This window comes from Moschus berezovskii, chromosome 17 (genome assembly GCF_049115385.1).
Source record: "Moschus berezovskii isolate FMDL1 chromosome 17, NW_MosBer_1.0, whole genome shotgun sequence".
NCBI lineage: Eukaryota > Metazoa > Chordata > Mammalia > Artiodactyla > Moschidae > Moschus > Moschus berezovskii.
The window spans coordinates 34,343,111-34,360,941 of record NC_142476.1 but is presented as its reverse complement, the minus strand read 5'-3'; the positions used below and the strand labels follow the sequence as shown (position 1 = coordinate 34,360,941).

Genomic DNA, 17,831 nt, shown 5'->3' with positions numbered 1-17,831 from the left:
GTTTTGATGTCCTAGGACGCCACATCTTTCTGGGGTACTGGGGCAGAACAAGATAAGGGCTGTCTTCCTAATCTGACATTGTACATTCTAGCCTGGGCTTTGAAACACCTTCATCTGTAGCGACACCTGCTTGGCTCCTGGGCTTCACAAAGCTCCTTATGAAAATGTTCCTTTAAACTCTGCCTATATCACCTCTCTATAGAGTGTCATACTTTGATCTTGCAACATTGGAAGGCCCTGCCTGCCAATGCAGGAGACATGGTTCATGGGTTCATGGGAGATCATGGGTTCCCTGATACGGGAAGATCCCATATGTCTCAGAGCAACTAAGCCCATGCGCCACAACTATTAAGCCTGTGCTCTAGATCCTGGGAGCTGCAACTACTGAAGCCCTCGCCCCTAGACCCTGTGCTCTGCAACAAGAGAAGCCACTGCAATGAGAAACCCGCACACCACTAGAGAGTAGCCCCTGCTCCCTGAAACTAGAGAAAAGCCGGCACAGCAACCAAAACAAACTAAATATTTTTTAAAATGATGTTAAGTAAAAGAGAAAAATCATTTTATGTATGCAAGTGTGTATGTTTGTATATCAGAATGTATACTTTTACCTTGTAGGAACCTGGGAGAAGAGTGTGATGATGGAGACCTTTTGAATGGAGACGGCTGCTCAAAGGCATGTGAGTTAGAGGAACGTTTCAACTGTGTAGGTGAGTTCAGGGGCACCTGCCCAGGCTTATGTCCTATGTTTGGAGGTGTCTCCAGTTCTTACTCTTGTGAGCTCTTGATATCTGGCAATGTGTAATTTAGTGGTAATAATGATAACATTTGCTGTGTTAACTGGGTGCCTGGCACTGTTTCACACATATTATCCTGTTTAATCCTTACAGTAAATATAAGGAGACTAAACAGAGGCACAGAGAGCTTAAATAACTTCCTTTCTCTTATACAGCTGGCAGTGATGAAGTCAGGATTTGAACCAGGGAAGCAAATCCACATGTTAAACTATTAAGTAACCTGGCCTCCTAGATTAATGTTACCAAAGATTGCTCTTGGGTCCTCATGTCTAACATCAGACTGTCAGCCAAGTAGCACAATCACAAATTCAACGTAAAAATGACGGTGGGACATGTTTTAAGCCAAAGAGAGTACAAGATATCTCTTGGTGTCTGTGTTTAGTAGATAAGATTATGAAGAGTGACACACAGCATTTCTTAATCCTGTAATATCACTGGTAATAAGTTATTGCTAGGTGCCACTGACTCTAGACTCTTGCCACACAGGAAGGCCCTCCAGAACACTTTTCCTGATTTTGGTTAAAGCCATCAACAGCCTTCTTTGTAGATTATCTTTTCATTCCGCTGAGCATGCACACTTAGTTGCTCAGTCAGGTCCAACTCTTTGTGACCCCCATGGGCTGTCCCCTGCCAGGCTCCTCTGTCCATGGAATTCTCCAGGCAAGAACACTGGAGTGGGTAGCCTTTCCCTTCTCTAGGGGATCTTCCTGACCCAGGTATCAAATCTGGGTCTCCTGCATTGCAGGTGGATTCTTTACCATCTGAGCCATCAGGGAAGCCCTCATATGTGAATACATTTAAGTAATTCTGTGGAACATATATACTCATCAAAGTTATTTTTAAAAGCAGTGCATTTAACAATATTTTAATGTTTCTAAATTTCAAGACAAAGTTGGATATGATTATAATTATGTATAATTTATTAAGATATTAAATACTACAAAGAACACACAAATGCTCCTGCTTTCCTGAGCAGAATAATAAAATTATAAAATCTTAGTGGTCTTACATCTATCCGTATAACAAAATATGTTCAGTGCCCTCTGTGTACCACAAGTCTAATAGAGACCCTGATCCCTTCATATGTCCAGCCTCTTTCCCTTATAGAAATTGCTATATCAGTTCTCGAGCTTTTCTTACATGCATCTAGCGATAAAGATTGCACCTCGAAAGACCATTCTGTTTAAAAGTGGCTTTATCTATTATAAAATTCTTCTCCCCCTTTCTGGTTTGGAAACTGATGTTCAGAGCATTTTAGTGACTTGTCCATGGGCATATAATGAGGCGTCTACAAAGCCAGCGTTGGAACTCAGCTTTCCTAATTCTTAATCAAGTGCTTTTTCCTTGCTATGAAACTACAGAGGATACATTTTTTTTCCTGTTTTATTTGACTACCATTCAGATATTTGAAATGCCTCCCCATTATTCTCCTTTCCAGTCCAAACATCCCCTCATATGATTAGGTTTCCAGGCCCTTTCCTATTTACCCTAACTTGGCATGCTTCCTGTGGTCAATGCCCAGAAAGGAATTCAATACTCCAGATGTGGTCTGGCTGTGTAAAATACACTGAACTGATTACCTCCCCTCTTCCGTACACAAGTATTTGTTAATGCCATCTCTGTTTGCATCATTCCTTTTTTCACATAATAAGCTCATGATACACGCACACACACACATATACAAACACACACACAGCCTTTGCCACTGCAGTTCATCTCATCTCAGTTAAAAGCAGACCTTACTTTGTTTCCATCACATTAAATTCCATTAAATTTGGTCATATTCCTTTACCCTCCAACTCCAGGAGATCATAGTTAAATTATGTTAACTTTACATGGCAAAGTTAAAATGGTCTATTCCACAGCTATATATTTATTTCAGTTAGTAATATGCTCATACTATTTAGTTCTATAGCATATAGCTCTAAAGCACATAGCATATGCTAAGCATATGCTAAGTTTGAAGGAACCATTGTGAAATGTGTTATAAAAGTGGTCTGCTATTTTTGCATTGATTTGAAGAAACAGAAGCAAAATTTTTAAGTTAATGGTAAACAAAAAATAGAGAAGAAGCAAGGAGAGACTGTCACTGGATTATATAGAAAAACAAGACATGTATACATATGTATATTATAATAATGTCATAAAATATATATTATAAAACAAACAATTCATATGTACATATGTATATATTTAAAATATGCATAAACATACATATAATGCTCTACATATATATGTATATATGTATGTGTATATAAACTATACAAACATATAACTATACATGCATATATATGTATATGTGTGTATATGTGTTCCATATATATATGGAACAATCATGGAAAAGTCATTCCAAATACACATATATTGGCTTTGGGGAGTAACTTAGAAAGGCCTTGGATTTAATGGCATACAAGAGTTGAATACCCAAAATAGGCTCAGAACCAAGTCCTCGGAACAGGAGCATACTCCTGGCAAGTACAGATAGATTTACTAGAGAAGGGTCTTTGACTTGAAGAAATTATTAAGGAAAATAATTAGTAACTACATGTTGATGAACAGCTGAAAAATTACTGAAACAACCCTGTGGTATTTCTGTAAAGAATTGAAAATTAAAAGAACGGAATGCTGCTGCTACTGCTAAGTCGCGTCAGTCGTGTCCGACTCTGTGCAACCCCATAGAGGGCAGCCCACCAGGCTCCGCCATCCCTGGGATTCTCCAGGCAAGAACACTGGAGTGGGTTGCCATTTCCTTCTCCAATGCATGAAAGTGAAAAGTGAAAGTGAAGTCGCTCGGTCATGTCTGACTCTTAGCGACCCCATGGACTATAGCCTACCAGGCTCCTCCGTCCATGGGATTTCCCAGGCAAGAGTACTGGAGTGGGGTGCCATTAGTGACGTTACTGAATGTGTGCCTATGCATGCTTGCATGCTAAGTTGCTTTAGTTGTGTCTGACTCTTTGTGACCCTATGTACTATAGCCTGCCAGGCTCCTTTGTCCATGGGATTCTCTAGGGAAGAATGCTGGAGTGGGTTGCCATGTCCTTCTCCAGGGGATCTTCCCAACCCAGGGATCACATTGGTGCCTTTTATATCTCCTGCATTGGCAGGTGAGTTCTTTACCACTAGTGCCACCTGGAAAGCCCATGTATCTATGGGTTGATTTATTTTAAATCTTGATCTTATTTTCATGTCCTATTATTTTAGGTAGAAAGAAGAATTAGAATTGTGTTACTAATAGGGCTTCCCTGGTGGCTCAGAGGTTAAAGCTTCTGCCTCCAATGTGGGAGACCCGGGTTCAATCCCTGGGTCAGGAAGATCCCCTGGAGAAGGAAACAGTAACCCACTCCAGTATTCTTGCCTGGAGAATCCCATGGATGGAGAAGCCTGGTAGGCTACAGTCCACAGGGTTGCATAGAGTCGGACACGACTGAGCGACGGAACAGAACAGAACAGAATAGGGGTAGACAGGGCAATAATAATAAATAAATGGCTTTATAACTGCATCTCAGTTTTTTACATTTGAAGAAAGCTAAGTTACATATCAAGTGACTCAGGGAGTAAAGAATCTGCCTGCAATGCAGGAGACACGGGAGACATGGGTTTGATTCCTGGGCCGTGACGATCCCCTGGAGGAGGGCATGGCAACCCAGTCCATATTCCTCCCTGGAGAATCCCATGGACAGAGGAGCCTACATGGACAGCGCAGGCTACAGTCCATAGGGTCACCAAGAGTTGGACATGACTGAAGTGACTGAGCACACACGCAGTTTACATATCTGTAGTTAGTATGGACTATCTACTTAGTAGAAGTTATCCTACGAGCACGTATGGACCTTGTCTGAGGAATTATAGCTTGCTTTACAGGCCCAGTGATTCTTCTTATATATTCATTACTCACACATTTGTTCTTGAAAACAGTCTCTCTGCCTTGGTTGAGGTACTGTGGAGTAAGAGAAAGCCCCTGAACTTGCTTTCTGTAAGCCTGGCTCAAAGCCAAGCAATATTGCTTCTGCATCAAGGGAACTTTGACAAGTCACTTATCATGGCGTCTCAGATTGTCTATTGATGAAACAAACAAAAAATACATACCTCACATGGTTGTTGGAAGACTAAAAGGAATAATACACTTGTAACCCTTATAAACCTGGAGCCCACATTGTTCATTTCAGAGCAAATTGCATGGTTAACTGAAGAAATACAGCAGCAAAAAAGTAATTGAAAACAAATCCCTTAAATGTTTTATTCAAAATTTCAAAGACTATGAAGGGGTTCCAAGTTCATATCACATCCTACCATCTATTTGAATTTCCTGTATTCTTTTACCTTCTTCTCCTATATCCCTAGCTTCCCCTGGTACTTTGCTTAATGATTCCTTGAAGTTTCTTTCTATATCCACCCCACAGCTGCTTTTTTCCTTCCTGTTCCTTCTCCCCTAACCCCTCCCACTTTGTAGACTTTTAATTATCTCAATGGATTTTACCATTCTCCCCATGAAAAAGTATCCTTCTTTCAGTTCAGTTCAGTTCAGTCGCTCAGTCGTGTCCGACTCTTTGCGACCCCATGAATCACAGCACGCCAGGCCTCCCTGTCCATCACCAACTCCTGGAGTTCACTCAAACTCATGTCCATTGAGTCGGTGATGCCATCCAGCCAGTTCATTCTCTGTCGTCCCCTTCTCCTCCTGCCCCCAATCCCTCCCAGCATCAGAGTTTTTTCCAGTGGGTCAACTCGTCGCATGAGGTGGCCAAAGTATTGGAGTTTCAGCTTTAGCATCAGTCCTTCCAATGAACACCCAGGATTTATCTCCTTTAGAATGGACTGGCTGGATCACCTTGCAGTCCAAGGGACTCTCAAGAGTCTCCTCCCACACCACAGTTCAAAAGCATCACTTCTTCGGCGCTCAGCTTTCTTCACAGTCCAACTCTCACATCCATACATGACCACTGGAAAAACCATAGCCTTGACTAGACAGACCTTTGTTGGCAAAGTAATGTCTCTGCTTTTTAACATGCTATCAAGGTGGGTCACAACCTTCCTTCCAAGGAGTAAGCATCTTTTAATTTCATGGCTGCAATCTGGGGGGATGATATCTATATGTTTGAGATGGGCATTAGACTGGTTAGTAATTACAGGATTCTTTTTAGCAGCTGGAGTAAAAATGTAATTATTTTTACTTCACACATATAAAAATACCTTTTCAAATGTCATACAATGTTTCTTGACAGGGGAACCAAGCCTGTGCTATATATATGAGGGAGATGGAATATGTGAGCCTTTTGAGAAGGAAACCAGCATTATAGACTGTGGCCTCTATACTCCCAAAGGATACCTGGATCAGTGGGCTACCCAAGCTTTTTCTTCTCATGAAGACAAGAAGAAATGTCCTGTTTCCTTGGTAACTGGAGCACCTCTTTCCATGGTAAGTTAAGACTAGTCAAGTGTAAACAAAACTGTTAAGTGATTCCCCCCAGATACTGACCTTGAGCTTACATTTTTTTCTTCTAACTTTGAAACCAAATTTAGTTAATGAACTCAGAATAAAATAATGTTAAATGAAAAGCTTCTAGGCTATCAATTAAATCTCATCCCCTACCCTCACCCCACTTACCTTCACTAGTTTTCATCTAGGAACCTTTGACTATGCAATAACTGACTGAAAGTTACACAAAAGCATCTCAAAATTAGCCTTCTCATATATGTGTCAAAAATTACACTTGGGCTTTGAATTTGGAAGAATTTGTCTTGAAAGAAGATAAAGGAGCAGTAAAGTCAGAATACTTGGATGACACTGTTGGATCTATCAGTATCATTATGATTATTACTAAGTGACATTTGGCAAGTCATTTAACCTCTCTGGGCCCCAATTTTCTCATATGTAAATCTTTTGCATTTAACTCAAGTTTTATTGCAAGGATAAAATGAAATTTAAAATATATATTAAAGATCAAAATATAATTTGATTTTAAAATTATTATTATTAAAGACTTTCTAGAATTAGTACTAAAATCAAATGGCACACAATTTTCCATGAATATCTCCCTAAGTAAATAGAAGATCCTCTGAGAACTTTGAGACTGACTTCTGTGAATTATAAATACCTAAAAGAAGATAAAGTGAAAAAAGTGGAAGTGTTAATTGTTCAGTTGTGTCCGACTCTTTGCAACCCCATGGACTGTAGCCCACTGGGCTCCTCTGTCCATGGGATTCTCCAGGCAAGAACACTGGAGTGGGTTGCCATTCCCTCCTCCATGGGATCTTCCCAACCCAGGGATAGAACCTGGTTCTCCTGCATTGCAGGTGGATTCTTTACTGTCTGAGCCATCAGGGAAGCCCAAAGATTAAGGGCTTTGGTTTTTGAATGCTATTCTAGATGTTTCCATTGCCAAATATACTCTTCCATGCTTTATAACAATAAGTAATACAGTCATTTTGACAAAAGTAAGATTTGTTAATAGCTCTCTAGCTATTTTAGACCAGAGGCAAATCATTGGTTTTTGGTCTGGAGAAGACACCCCAGGAGATTGAGGACTAGTCAAGGCTGGTAATCCAGGTCAAGGAGCTCATCAAGGACCCAAGTGTCTCGGAGCTTTTGGCTCTTTTCACACTTGACTTGCAGTTTTCTTCCTCAAGCTCATAAGATGACTACTGCCCTCCAGGTGTGAAGTCATTATTTCAAGTAGGAAGAAGGGGGAAGGTCAAAGGGAAATAAATGAATACGAGCTGAGTCTGTTTTTAGTGGGAAAATGGGAGCTGTTCCAGGAACATAGGCATCTACCAACATCCCATTGTTCAGATCCAGGTCACTTCACCAGCCTTAGTTGTAAGGGGCCCTGAGGAGGTGAGCATTTATAGCTGGATACACTGTCACCTTGAATAAGATTCAGTTCAGTTCAGTTCAGTCGCTCAGTCGTGTCCGACTCTCCGTGACCCCCTGAACCACAGCACGGCAGGCCTCCCTGTCCATCACCAACTCCCGGAGTTCACTCAAACTCATGTCCACAGAGTCGGTGATGCCATCCAGCCATCTCATTCTCCGTCGTCCCCTTCTCCTCCCGCCCCCAACCTTTCCCAGCATCAGAGTCTTTTCCAGTGAGTCAACTCGTCGCAAGAGGTGGCCAAAGTATTGCAGTTTCAGCTTTAGCATCAGTCCCTCCGATGAACATCCAGGATTGATCTCCTCTAGAATGGACTGGTTGGATCTCCTTGCAGTCCAAGGGACTCTCAAGAGTCTTCTCCAACACCACAGTTCAAAAGCATCAATTCTTCGGCGATCAGCTTTCTTCACAGTCCAACTCTCACATCCATACATGACCACGGGAAAAACCATTGCCTTGACTAGACGGACCTTGGTTGGCAAAGTAATGTCTCTGCTTTTTAATATACTGTCAAGGTTGGTCATAACTTTCCTTCCAAGGAGCAAGCGCCTTTTAATTTCATGGCTGCAATCAGCATCTGCAGTGATTTTGGAGCCCAAAAAAATAAAGTCTGACACTGTTTCCACTATTTCCCATGAAGAGATGGGACCAGATGCCATGATCTTTGTTTTCTGAATGTTGAGCTTCAAGCCAACCTTTTCATTCTCCTCTTTTACTTTCATCAAGAGGCTTTTGAGTTCCTCTTCACTTTCTGCCATAAGGGTGGTGTCATCTGCATATCTGAGGTTATTGATATTTCTCCCCGCAATCTTGATTCCAGCTTGTGCCTCCTCCAGCCCAGCATTCCTCATGATGTACTCTGCATATAAGTTAAATAAGCAAGGTGACAATATACAACCTTGACGTACTCCTTTTCCTATTTGGAACCAGGTCTGTTACAGTTTGTTAATAAGAAGGAGGTGTGGATATGGACAGCCAATTAGCCATGCCTGTCTCACTCCTTTAGCTAATTTGAAGGCATCTTTCTCAAGAATTCTGATGCCCAGTGGTAGGAAGTTAGGAAAGTTAGGTGATTCTGAGTTAGTAACAGCTCTCTAAAGTGGCTTTTAGTCTAGCTTGTCTGTCTTCCCCAAGTGAAGTGGGAAAATTTTTCTGGAATTTCTCTTTCCTGGTTCCTTTTCCCAACTTAGTATTTCCTTGACTCAGTTGTCTCACTCCTGGGCCAGTAGATTCTTCCTGGTAAGGACAGAATCATCATCTTGGACAGATTTCCGTAACTAATCCTAGGAGCAGTTGTCTGAAATGTGCCAGGACAATTCGCTGAGCAAGATCCCTGGACCACCGATGGGCTGTAAGTTGTCGCGTGTGTTCTTCTACCCTCATAAGATGGATATTGAGGCTAAGAGAGAGCCCTGAGACATTCTATTTTGAGAAATTTTCTGCCAATAACGTCATCATGAGGGATTCAGAAAGAGGAAGACATTGGTTTTGACCTGGGAGTTTCATTATCTTTACTTATCTCTCACCCTTCATGTTTAATTTTTGGTTGAAATTGCATTTCAGGTTTGCACTTCATACCGTCCAGATTTACCAGAGCACCAACCCCTAATTGGCTGGTTTCCCTGTGTTCCCAGTGGAAATAGATCTCAAGATGAAGGGAGTAAGCAGCCAAAAGGTAGCCTGCAGAGAAAGACTGAGGTTTGGCTCAAAGTAAGTGACCCAAATGTTTTTTTGTGAAAACTGGATAGCTTGTGCATGCGTGTGTGTGTGTGTCTAAATGATACATTGGAATGTCAAGAAATTTCCTTTTGTCATCTAAAAGTTCTTATGTTTTGAATTTATTTTCATTTCTTTTTGAATGTTGGATTTTCTTTATAAGCACTCTATCAAAGTGTAATACGCATATAGAAAAGTACAAAAATTGGAAATGACTGATAAATTTTTACAAAGTAAACTTCCTCTCTAACCACCACAGGGATCAAAAAACAGAAAATTAACATCACCCCCCAAAGGCTCTCTCATTCTCCCTCTCATTATACTACAGAGGTATCTACTATTTTTCCTTCTATCACCAAAGATTAGTTTTGCCTGTTTGTATTTTATGTGAAAAATTTGACAGTCTGTAGTATTTGTGTCTGATTCTTTCCTACTCCGCATTCTATCTGTGGGATTCATTCAGGCTGCTATACTTAGCAGTAGTGTTCATGTCCACTGCGGTGCAGAATTCCAGTTCATCAATGGGCCATACTTTAATTAATCATAGTAATGATTTAGTTTATTTCTAATTTTTCTCTATTGTATATTGCAAATAGTTCTGCTATAAACACTTCTGTACATTTCTTTTGGTGAATGTATACAGACAGTTGGGTATATTTGGAACTGCTAGATAGTAATTAGGCAGATGATCAGCTTTAGTAGATAATACCAAATGATGTTCCATTTGGTTATACTAGTTTATACTCCCAGCAGAGGCTTATGAGGCAATTGTTTTATATTTTTACTGATTACTTGGTATTTTAAGTCTTAATTTTAACCATTAAGTATGTAAATGTACCTCCCTCTGGTTTCAATTTACATTTACATTTTGACTAATTAAGTTGTAATATTTATATGTATATTGGCCATTTGTATTGATAGTATCCTTTTTCCCTCTTTTTTTCTGAAGGGTTTATTCAAGTCTTTTGCTCAATTTTCTATTGAACTGTCATTTTCTTTGTAATTTATATGATTTCTTTACAATTTTCACAACATATTTCAGTTGTATATTATTTAATATTTTCCAGCACTCCATGGCTTACTTTTTTTTTTTACTCTTAATGGTATATTTGATGAAGAGTTCTAAATTTTACCACAATCCAATTTCTTTTTCTTTTTCTTTATGGTTAGTGCTAATCAAAGACTGTATTAAGAAGTCTTTGCTTACCACAAAGACATACTTTCCTATGTTATCTTCTCGAAATGTTATTGTTTCACCTTTTATATATAGATCTACAATCCTCTGGAATTTTTACATACTATGTGAGGTAGGGATCACCCCCCCGAACCACCGTTGAAAGTATTAGTTGCTCAGTCATGTCTGATTCTTTGTTGACCCCATGGACTGTAGCCCGCCAGGCTCCTCTCTCCACGGGATTCTCCAGGCAAGAATACTGAGTGGGTAGCCATTTTCTTCTTCAGGGATCTTCCTGACCCAGGGATCAAACCTGGGTCTCCTGCATTGCAAGCAGATTCTTTATTATCTGAGCTACCAAAATAACAACTTGAAGGCAATGTATAATCCTATGCCAATAGTTTTGGATTCTTTTTGTGATTATATTAAGTGTTTTTTTCATTCATATTCATTAGAGCTTGGTCCCTACATTGAAAAGAAAAATTTTACTATCTTGTCAGGTTTATAATGAAGGCCAGGTTTGACTCCTAGAGTAAGTTTCTTTTTCCCCCCAGTTTTCTGGAATATTTTGTGAAAGGTTGGTGTTAAATTTTGGTAGACTTCATCAGTAAAGCTATCTGAGTCTGGTATTTTCTTTGAGGAAAATATTTAAATTTATGTTAAAATCTTAAACCAAATATTGCAGAATTGGGATTTTCTATTTCTTCTTAGGTCAACTTTGGAAAAAGTTTTTTTTTTTTTTTTCCAAATAATTTGTCCATTTTTTTCCTAAAATTTTGAATTTATTGGCATTAAGTTTTTCATAATGCTCTCTTATTTTGTATATTTCTATACTCCCTAGGACTTTTTTTAGTTATTCTATTGCTAATTTTTGACTTCTCTCTTTTATTTTTTTGCTTAGTATTGCTAAAGACTTAACAGTTATATTAATCTTTCGTTAATGTTTTTATAGAACCAAAGATTATACATGTGTGTATGTATGTGCTCATATATATATATACATAAATATGCATATATAAACATAAAAGGAAGGAAATAATGAAAGCAGCATACATGTGTACTCTTATTTTCATTATTGCCTCTTTTTATGTTTACATTTAATTTGCTCTTGAGATGATGCTTAAATTATTAATTTTTAGCTTCTTTCTTTTTAAAATATAAACATTAAGGTGACAAGTTTCGTTCTAAACGTGACTTTAGCAACATATTGCATTTCATATGTCTTATTTCTATTATCATTCAGTTCAAACATATTTTCTGATTTTTATTTGACTACTTTTTTGATCCCTGAGTTATATATGAATATGCTGATGAACGTCCAAGCATTTGTTTGGAAATTATTTATTTTTTGTTTTTGATTTATAGCTAGAGTCTTCTGTGCTCAAAGATTATATTTGGTGTGATGTCAAGCCTTTTTAATTTGTTGACCTTTGAATTATGGAAAAACATATGGTTAATTGGGCTTCCCTGGTGGCTCAGTGGTACAGAATCTGCCTGACAAATAGGAGATGTAGGTTCAATCCCAGGTTTGGGAAGATCCCAGAGAAGGAAATGGCAACCCTCTCCAGTATTCTTGCCTGGAAAATCCCATGGATAGAGGAGCCTGGCAGGTTACAGTCCATGGGTTCACAAGAGTTGGACACAACTTACTGACTAAACAACAACAATATGGTTAATATTAATAAATATTACATGTACTTTGAAAGAAATATGTAGTCTGAAATTGTTGGATATCAGTTCAGTTCAGTTCAGTCGCTGAGTGGTGTCTGACTCTTTGCAACCCCATAAATCACAGCACGCCAGGCCTCCCTATCCATCACCAACTCCCGGAGTTCACTCAAACTCATGTCCATCGAGTCGGTGATGCCATCCAGCCATCTCATTCTCTGTCGTCCCCTTCTCCTCCTGCCCCCAATCCCTCCCAGCATCAGACTCTTTTCCAGTGAGTCAACTGGTCACATGAGGTGGCCAAAGTATTGGAGTTCCAGCTTTAGCGTCAGTCCTTCCAATGAACACCCAGGATTGATCTCCTTTAGAATGGACTGGTTGGATCTCCTTGCAGTCCAAGGGACTCTCAAGAGTCTTCTCCAGCACCACAGTTCAAAAGTATCAATTCTTTGGCGCTCAGCTTTCTTCACAGTCCAACTCTCACATCCATACATGACCACGGGAAAAACCATAGCCTTGACTAGACGGACCTTTTTTGGCAGCATTCTATATTTTTAACATAGATCAACTTCATCCATCATGTTGTTAAAATTTCCTATATTGTATATTTTCCTTGATATTCTTCCCACCAGTTACTGAGATACATGTGTTAGACTTTCTTACCATAATCTTAAATTTGCCTGTTTCACTTTTATTTTTACCAGTTTTTGATCTACGTATTGATTTATTTACATTTTGAGACTATTATTAAATATTCAGGCAAGTCTCACTTTGTAGTGTGGAAACACAAAATGACCATGTATCCTAAAACTGTACAAAGCAAGCTAAATAATCAATGGGGAAAATTACAATTGTTACATGATATTTTTGTCACAACATTAAAAACTTTTATTTTTAGAAGTATATGTGAAATGAAATGAAAAAATAGTAAAATTTAACTCATTATAAGTTAAAACATTACAGAGAATTAAAGTGTTTCATTTCTTTGTAAAAAAATTTACAAGTATAGTTTAAACAGTTCTTGCCTTTTTTTTTATTCATCATATGACGTACATTACAAAGCAAGCGATTTTTCTATGCCATTGTGAATTGTAATATTCCCTTCCAAGTTTGATTATCTTCCAACACTTTATGGTGCTTTGCACTTTCAATGTTATGAAACATCTCTGAGAGTTCTTTTAATATGAATTTTTTCTTGGCATCATTTCCTCTGGGACATCTTTATCCTTTTTGTCACAACGACTTTTCTCCTTTTTGCTGATAATTTCATTTTCACTACGTTCCTCTGGCTACAAATACAGAGTCTCTCAAATGGCAGCAGCAGCAGCATTCCCGTACTCAATTATTTCATCTATAATTCTATTTACCTTTCATTCAAATTTCACCTCCAGCATTATATTTTTTTGTTTCTTTGTGCACTTTCATCTTTCCTAGAGGATCCCTTCTTTTGATTATCCATTTTTGTAAAATGTCCTGTGGGTAATATGTCAGTGGGAGATGAGACAATGCAGCTGCACATTTTTCTGTCTCTATGTGAACAAATAACAGGTGCACAGGGACCAATCAATGACAATTTGAAAGAAGAGATGTAATTGGTCACCTAATCATGATTCTCATTGGTTATTTAGATGGTGATTTAGATGGTGATATGGAAGGACTATTAGTGGAGTTTATACTTTCTGAAGTTACAATTAATATTTTTTGCTAATTGAAATTTCAATCACATTATCTGGTATTATATAACTAATTTGTGATAACTGATATTTGTGTATATCAGTTCAGTTCAGTCGCTCAGTTGTGTCTGACTCTTTGCGACCCCATGAATCACAGTCTGCCCCCAATCCTTCCCAGTATCAGAGTCTTTTCCAGTGAGTCAACTCATCGCATGAGGTGGCCAAAGTATTGGAGTTTCAGCTTTAGCATCAGTCCTTCCAATGAACACCCAGGATTGATCTCCCTTAGAATGGACTGGTTGGATCTCCTTGCAGTATAAGGGACTCTCAAGAGTCTTCCCCAGCACCACAGTTCAAAAGCAAAAGCATCAATTCTTTGGCGATCAGCTTTCTTCACAGTCCAACTCTCACATCCATACATGACCACTGGAAAAACCACAGCCTTGACTAGACGGACCTTTGTTGGCAAAGTAATGATATGGAAACTACATAATGTGAAACTACTGTCAGTAGGTAATTTTGGAACTTAACTACATCTTCCTTGTGGATTATCTCTTTTAACACTAAGAAATGTCTATCTCTAAGAATATTTCTTGCTGCACTATAAACTTTGTATAATATTATTATCAGTTCAGTTCAGTCGCTCAGTCGTGTCCGACTCTTTGCGACCCCATGAATCACAGCACACCAGGCCTCCCTGTCCATCACCAACTCCCGGAGTTCACTCGAACTCACATCCATTGAGTTGGTGATGCCATCCAGCCATCTCATTCTCTGTCATCCCATTCTCCTCCTGCCCCCAATCCCTCCCAGCATCAGAGTCTTTTCCAGTGAGTCAGCTTGTCGCATGAGGTGGCCAAAGTATTGGAGTTTCAGCTTTAGCATCAGTCCCTCCAATGAACACCCAGGATTGAGCTCCTTTAGAAGGGACTGGTTGGATCTCCTTGCAGTCCAAGGGACTCTCAAGTGTCTTCTCCAACACCACAGTTTAAAAGCATCAATTCTTTGGCACTCAGTTCAGTTCAGTCGCTCAGTCGTGTCTGACTCTTTGCGACCCCATGAATCACAGCACACCAGGCCTCCCTGTTCATCACCAACTCCCGGAGTTCACTCGAACTCACATCCATTGAGTTGGTGATGCCATCCAGCCATCTCATTCTCTGTCATCCCATTCTCCTCCTGCCCCCAATCCCTCCCAGCATCAGAGTCTTTTCCAGTGAGTCAACTTGTCGCATGAGGTGGCCAAAGTATTGGAGTTTCAGCTTTAGCATCAGTCCCTCCAATGAACACCCAGGATTGAGCTCCTTTAGAATGGACTGGTTGGATCTCCTTGCAGTCCAAGGGACTCTCAAGCATCTTCTCCAACACCACAGTTTAAAAGCATCAATTCTTTGGCACTCAGTTCAGTTCAGTCACTCAGTCGTGTCCGACTCTTTGCGACCCCATGAACTGCAGCACGCCAGGCCTCCCTGTCCATCACCAACTCCCGGAGTCCACCCAATCCCATGTCCATTGGGTCGGTGATGCCATCCAACCATCTCATCCTCTGTCGTCGCCTTCTCTTCCTGCCCTCAATCTTTCCTAGGATAAGGGTCTTTTCAAATGAGTCAGCTCTTCCCATCAGGTGACCAAAGTATTGGAGTTTCAGCTTCAACATCAGTCCTTTCAATGAACACCTAGCTTTCTTTATAGTACAACTTTCACATCCATACATGACTACTGGAAAAACTATAGCTTTGACTAGATGGAACTTTGTTGGCAAAGTAATATCTCTGCTTTTGAATATGCTGTCTAAGTCGGTCATAGCTTTTCTTCCAAGGAGCAAGCATCTTTTAATTTCATTGCTGCAGTCACCATCTGCAGTGATTTTGGAGCCCAAGAAATACACTGTCACTTTTTCTGTTGTCTCCCCATCTATTTGCCATGAAGTGATGGGACCAGATGACATGATCTTTGTTTTTGAGTGTTGAGTTTTAAGTCAGCTTTTTCACTCTTTCACTTTCAACAAGAGCCTCTTTAGTTCTTTGCTTTCTGCCATAAGGTTGGTGTTATCTGTATCTGAGGTTATTAATATTTCTCCTGGCAATCTTGATTCCAGCTTGTGCTTCATCTAGCCTGGCATTTCCCATGATGTACTCTGCATATAAGTTAAATAAGCAAGGTGACAATATACAGCCTTAACATACTCCTTTCCCAATTCCCTCCTTTTTGAGTCACCAGAGAAGCCCTTAGATTAAATAAGTAGTTTTATTATTTTATTTTCCATTCTATCAATTTCTAGGCTATACTTTTATTCTCTATCTTTGTTACCCTAGATATCGCAAGCTGTGTACTTAAGTGATTAGAGTCTACTATGAATTAATATTCTCACAATTTCATAATGAATAAGTAACTTAGAATGCTTTGTCTCTATTTTCTGTTTCCTGACTTTTTAAAGATAAGATGATTTAATGGTGATGGACAGGGAGGCCTGGTGTGCTGTGATTCATGGGGTCGCAGAGAGTCGGATATGACTGAGCGACTGAACTGAACTGAACTGAACTGAATATTGACCTTCTCCAGTGCTCTTTGGTCCTTTCTGTATTTCTGTGCTTTTCATTTTTATTTAGCTTGAAGAAATTCATTTATTATTATTTTTAATGTGAATCTGCTGGCAGTGAATTCTTCCAGTTTTTGTATAGCTGAAAATATCCATGATATTTATTTTCAAAGGGTATATTTGCCTGGTATAGAATTATAGGTGGCCAGTTGTAGTTTTCACTGGTTTAAAGATGTTATTTCATTGCCTTTTTGCCTACATACTTACTCTGGAAAATTAGCTGAACATTTGATATATATTACCTTGAAGGCAATGTCTTTTATTCTCTGGTGCTTTTAACATAATCTTCTTATATTTTGTCTTCAACAGTTTTACTGTAATGTTCCTAAGTCTGTTTTTCTTTGCATATTCTGGCTAAGAGTTTATCAAGCTTCTTGAATCTATAGCTTAATGTCCTTGCTTACTCTTTCGTTTTTTGAACACTAAATTACTTTCTGCTGTATATCATTTGTTCCTTTTTTCTTTGTTCTATTTTCCATTCCTTTTGTTACCCATGCTGCAGCCTGGTTATTTTATGCTGACATATCTTCTGTTTCATTAAACCCAACTTTCACTCCATATAATTGGTTGTTAAGCTATTATTAATTTCAGTCATTTTAATTCTAGAACACCTGTTTAATTTTTCCTACAGGTTCTCATTTTCTTTGAAATTCTCCATCCGGTTGTCTATTTTCAAAATATACTAATCACAATCATTTTAAAGTCTGTGTTTTATAATAGCAATGTATTGGTGACTGGAGGCCTGTGCATGTTGGTTTTTTTTTCTTAATTTTCATTCATTTAGGCATATCTACTGTCATATTGAATAGTGTCTTAATTGAATATCAGACACTGAAAAAGTACATAGGCTTTGGCTAATAATATCTTCCCTTCAAGATGATTTTCTTTAAGAAAATGTATAATAAGATTTGGGAAACAGCACCTTAATTTAATCAGTACTTAAGTTGACTCAACCTGTGCTTCTGTATTAATGAGCCCTGATACATTTCATATTTCCTTTTCTGCTAAGGCCCATCCCTTCAAGGGTCTCAACTAAAAGTTTGGATTGAGCCTTCCATCTTGATAGTCTCTGAAGCACAGTTTCTATTTCCTCAGCACTATGTGATTGCTTTTGGCCTTTAATCTGCCTGCTTCTTATATTCTTAATCTTCATAGCTTAGAATTTGGAAAATACCTCAGTGTCAATAGAGGCACAGAATGTTAAGATACCTTCAATGTGATTTCTTTCTGAGTCTCTTCAGTCCTGACTGCCTTGCTGCTGCTGCTGCTGCTAAGTCACTTCAGTCGTGTCCGACTCTGTGTGACCCCATAGACAGCAGTCCACCAGGCTCC

At 39.1% G+C, this 17,831-nt stretch overlaps 1 protein-coding gene across 1 annotated transcript in view; it reads left to right on the top strand.

The window, feature by feature from the left end:
- The window catches only part of PAPPA2 (pappalysin 2), a 323,227-nt gene that overhangs the window by 159,861 nt on the left and 145,535 nt on the right, over positions 1-17,831 (top strand). The window contains exons 9-11 of the mRNA XM_055419199.2: positions 616-707; positions 6,020-6,213; positions 9,233-9,379. Coding sequence (XP_055275174.2) covers positions 616-707; positions 6,020-6,213; positions 9,233-9,379 — 433 coding nt within the window. The remainder of the gene's footprint in view (positions 1-615; positions 708-6,019; positions 6,214-9,232; positions 9,380-17,831) is intronic.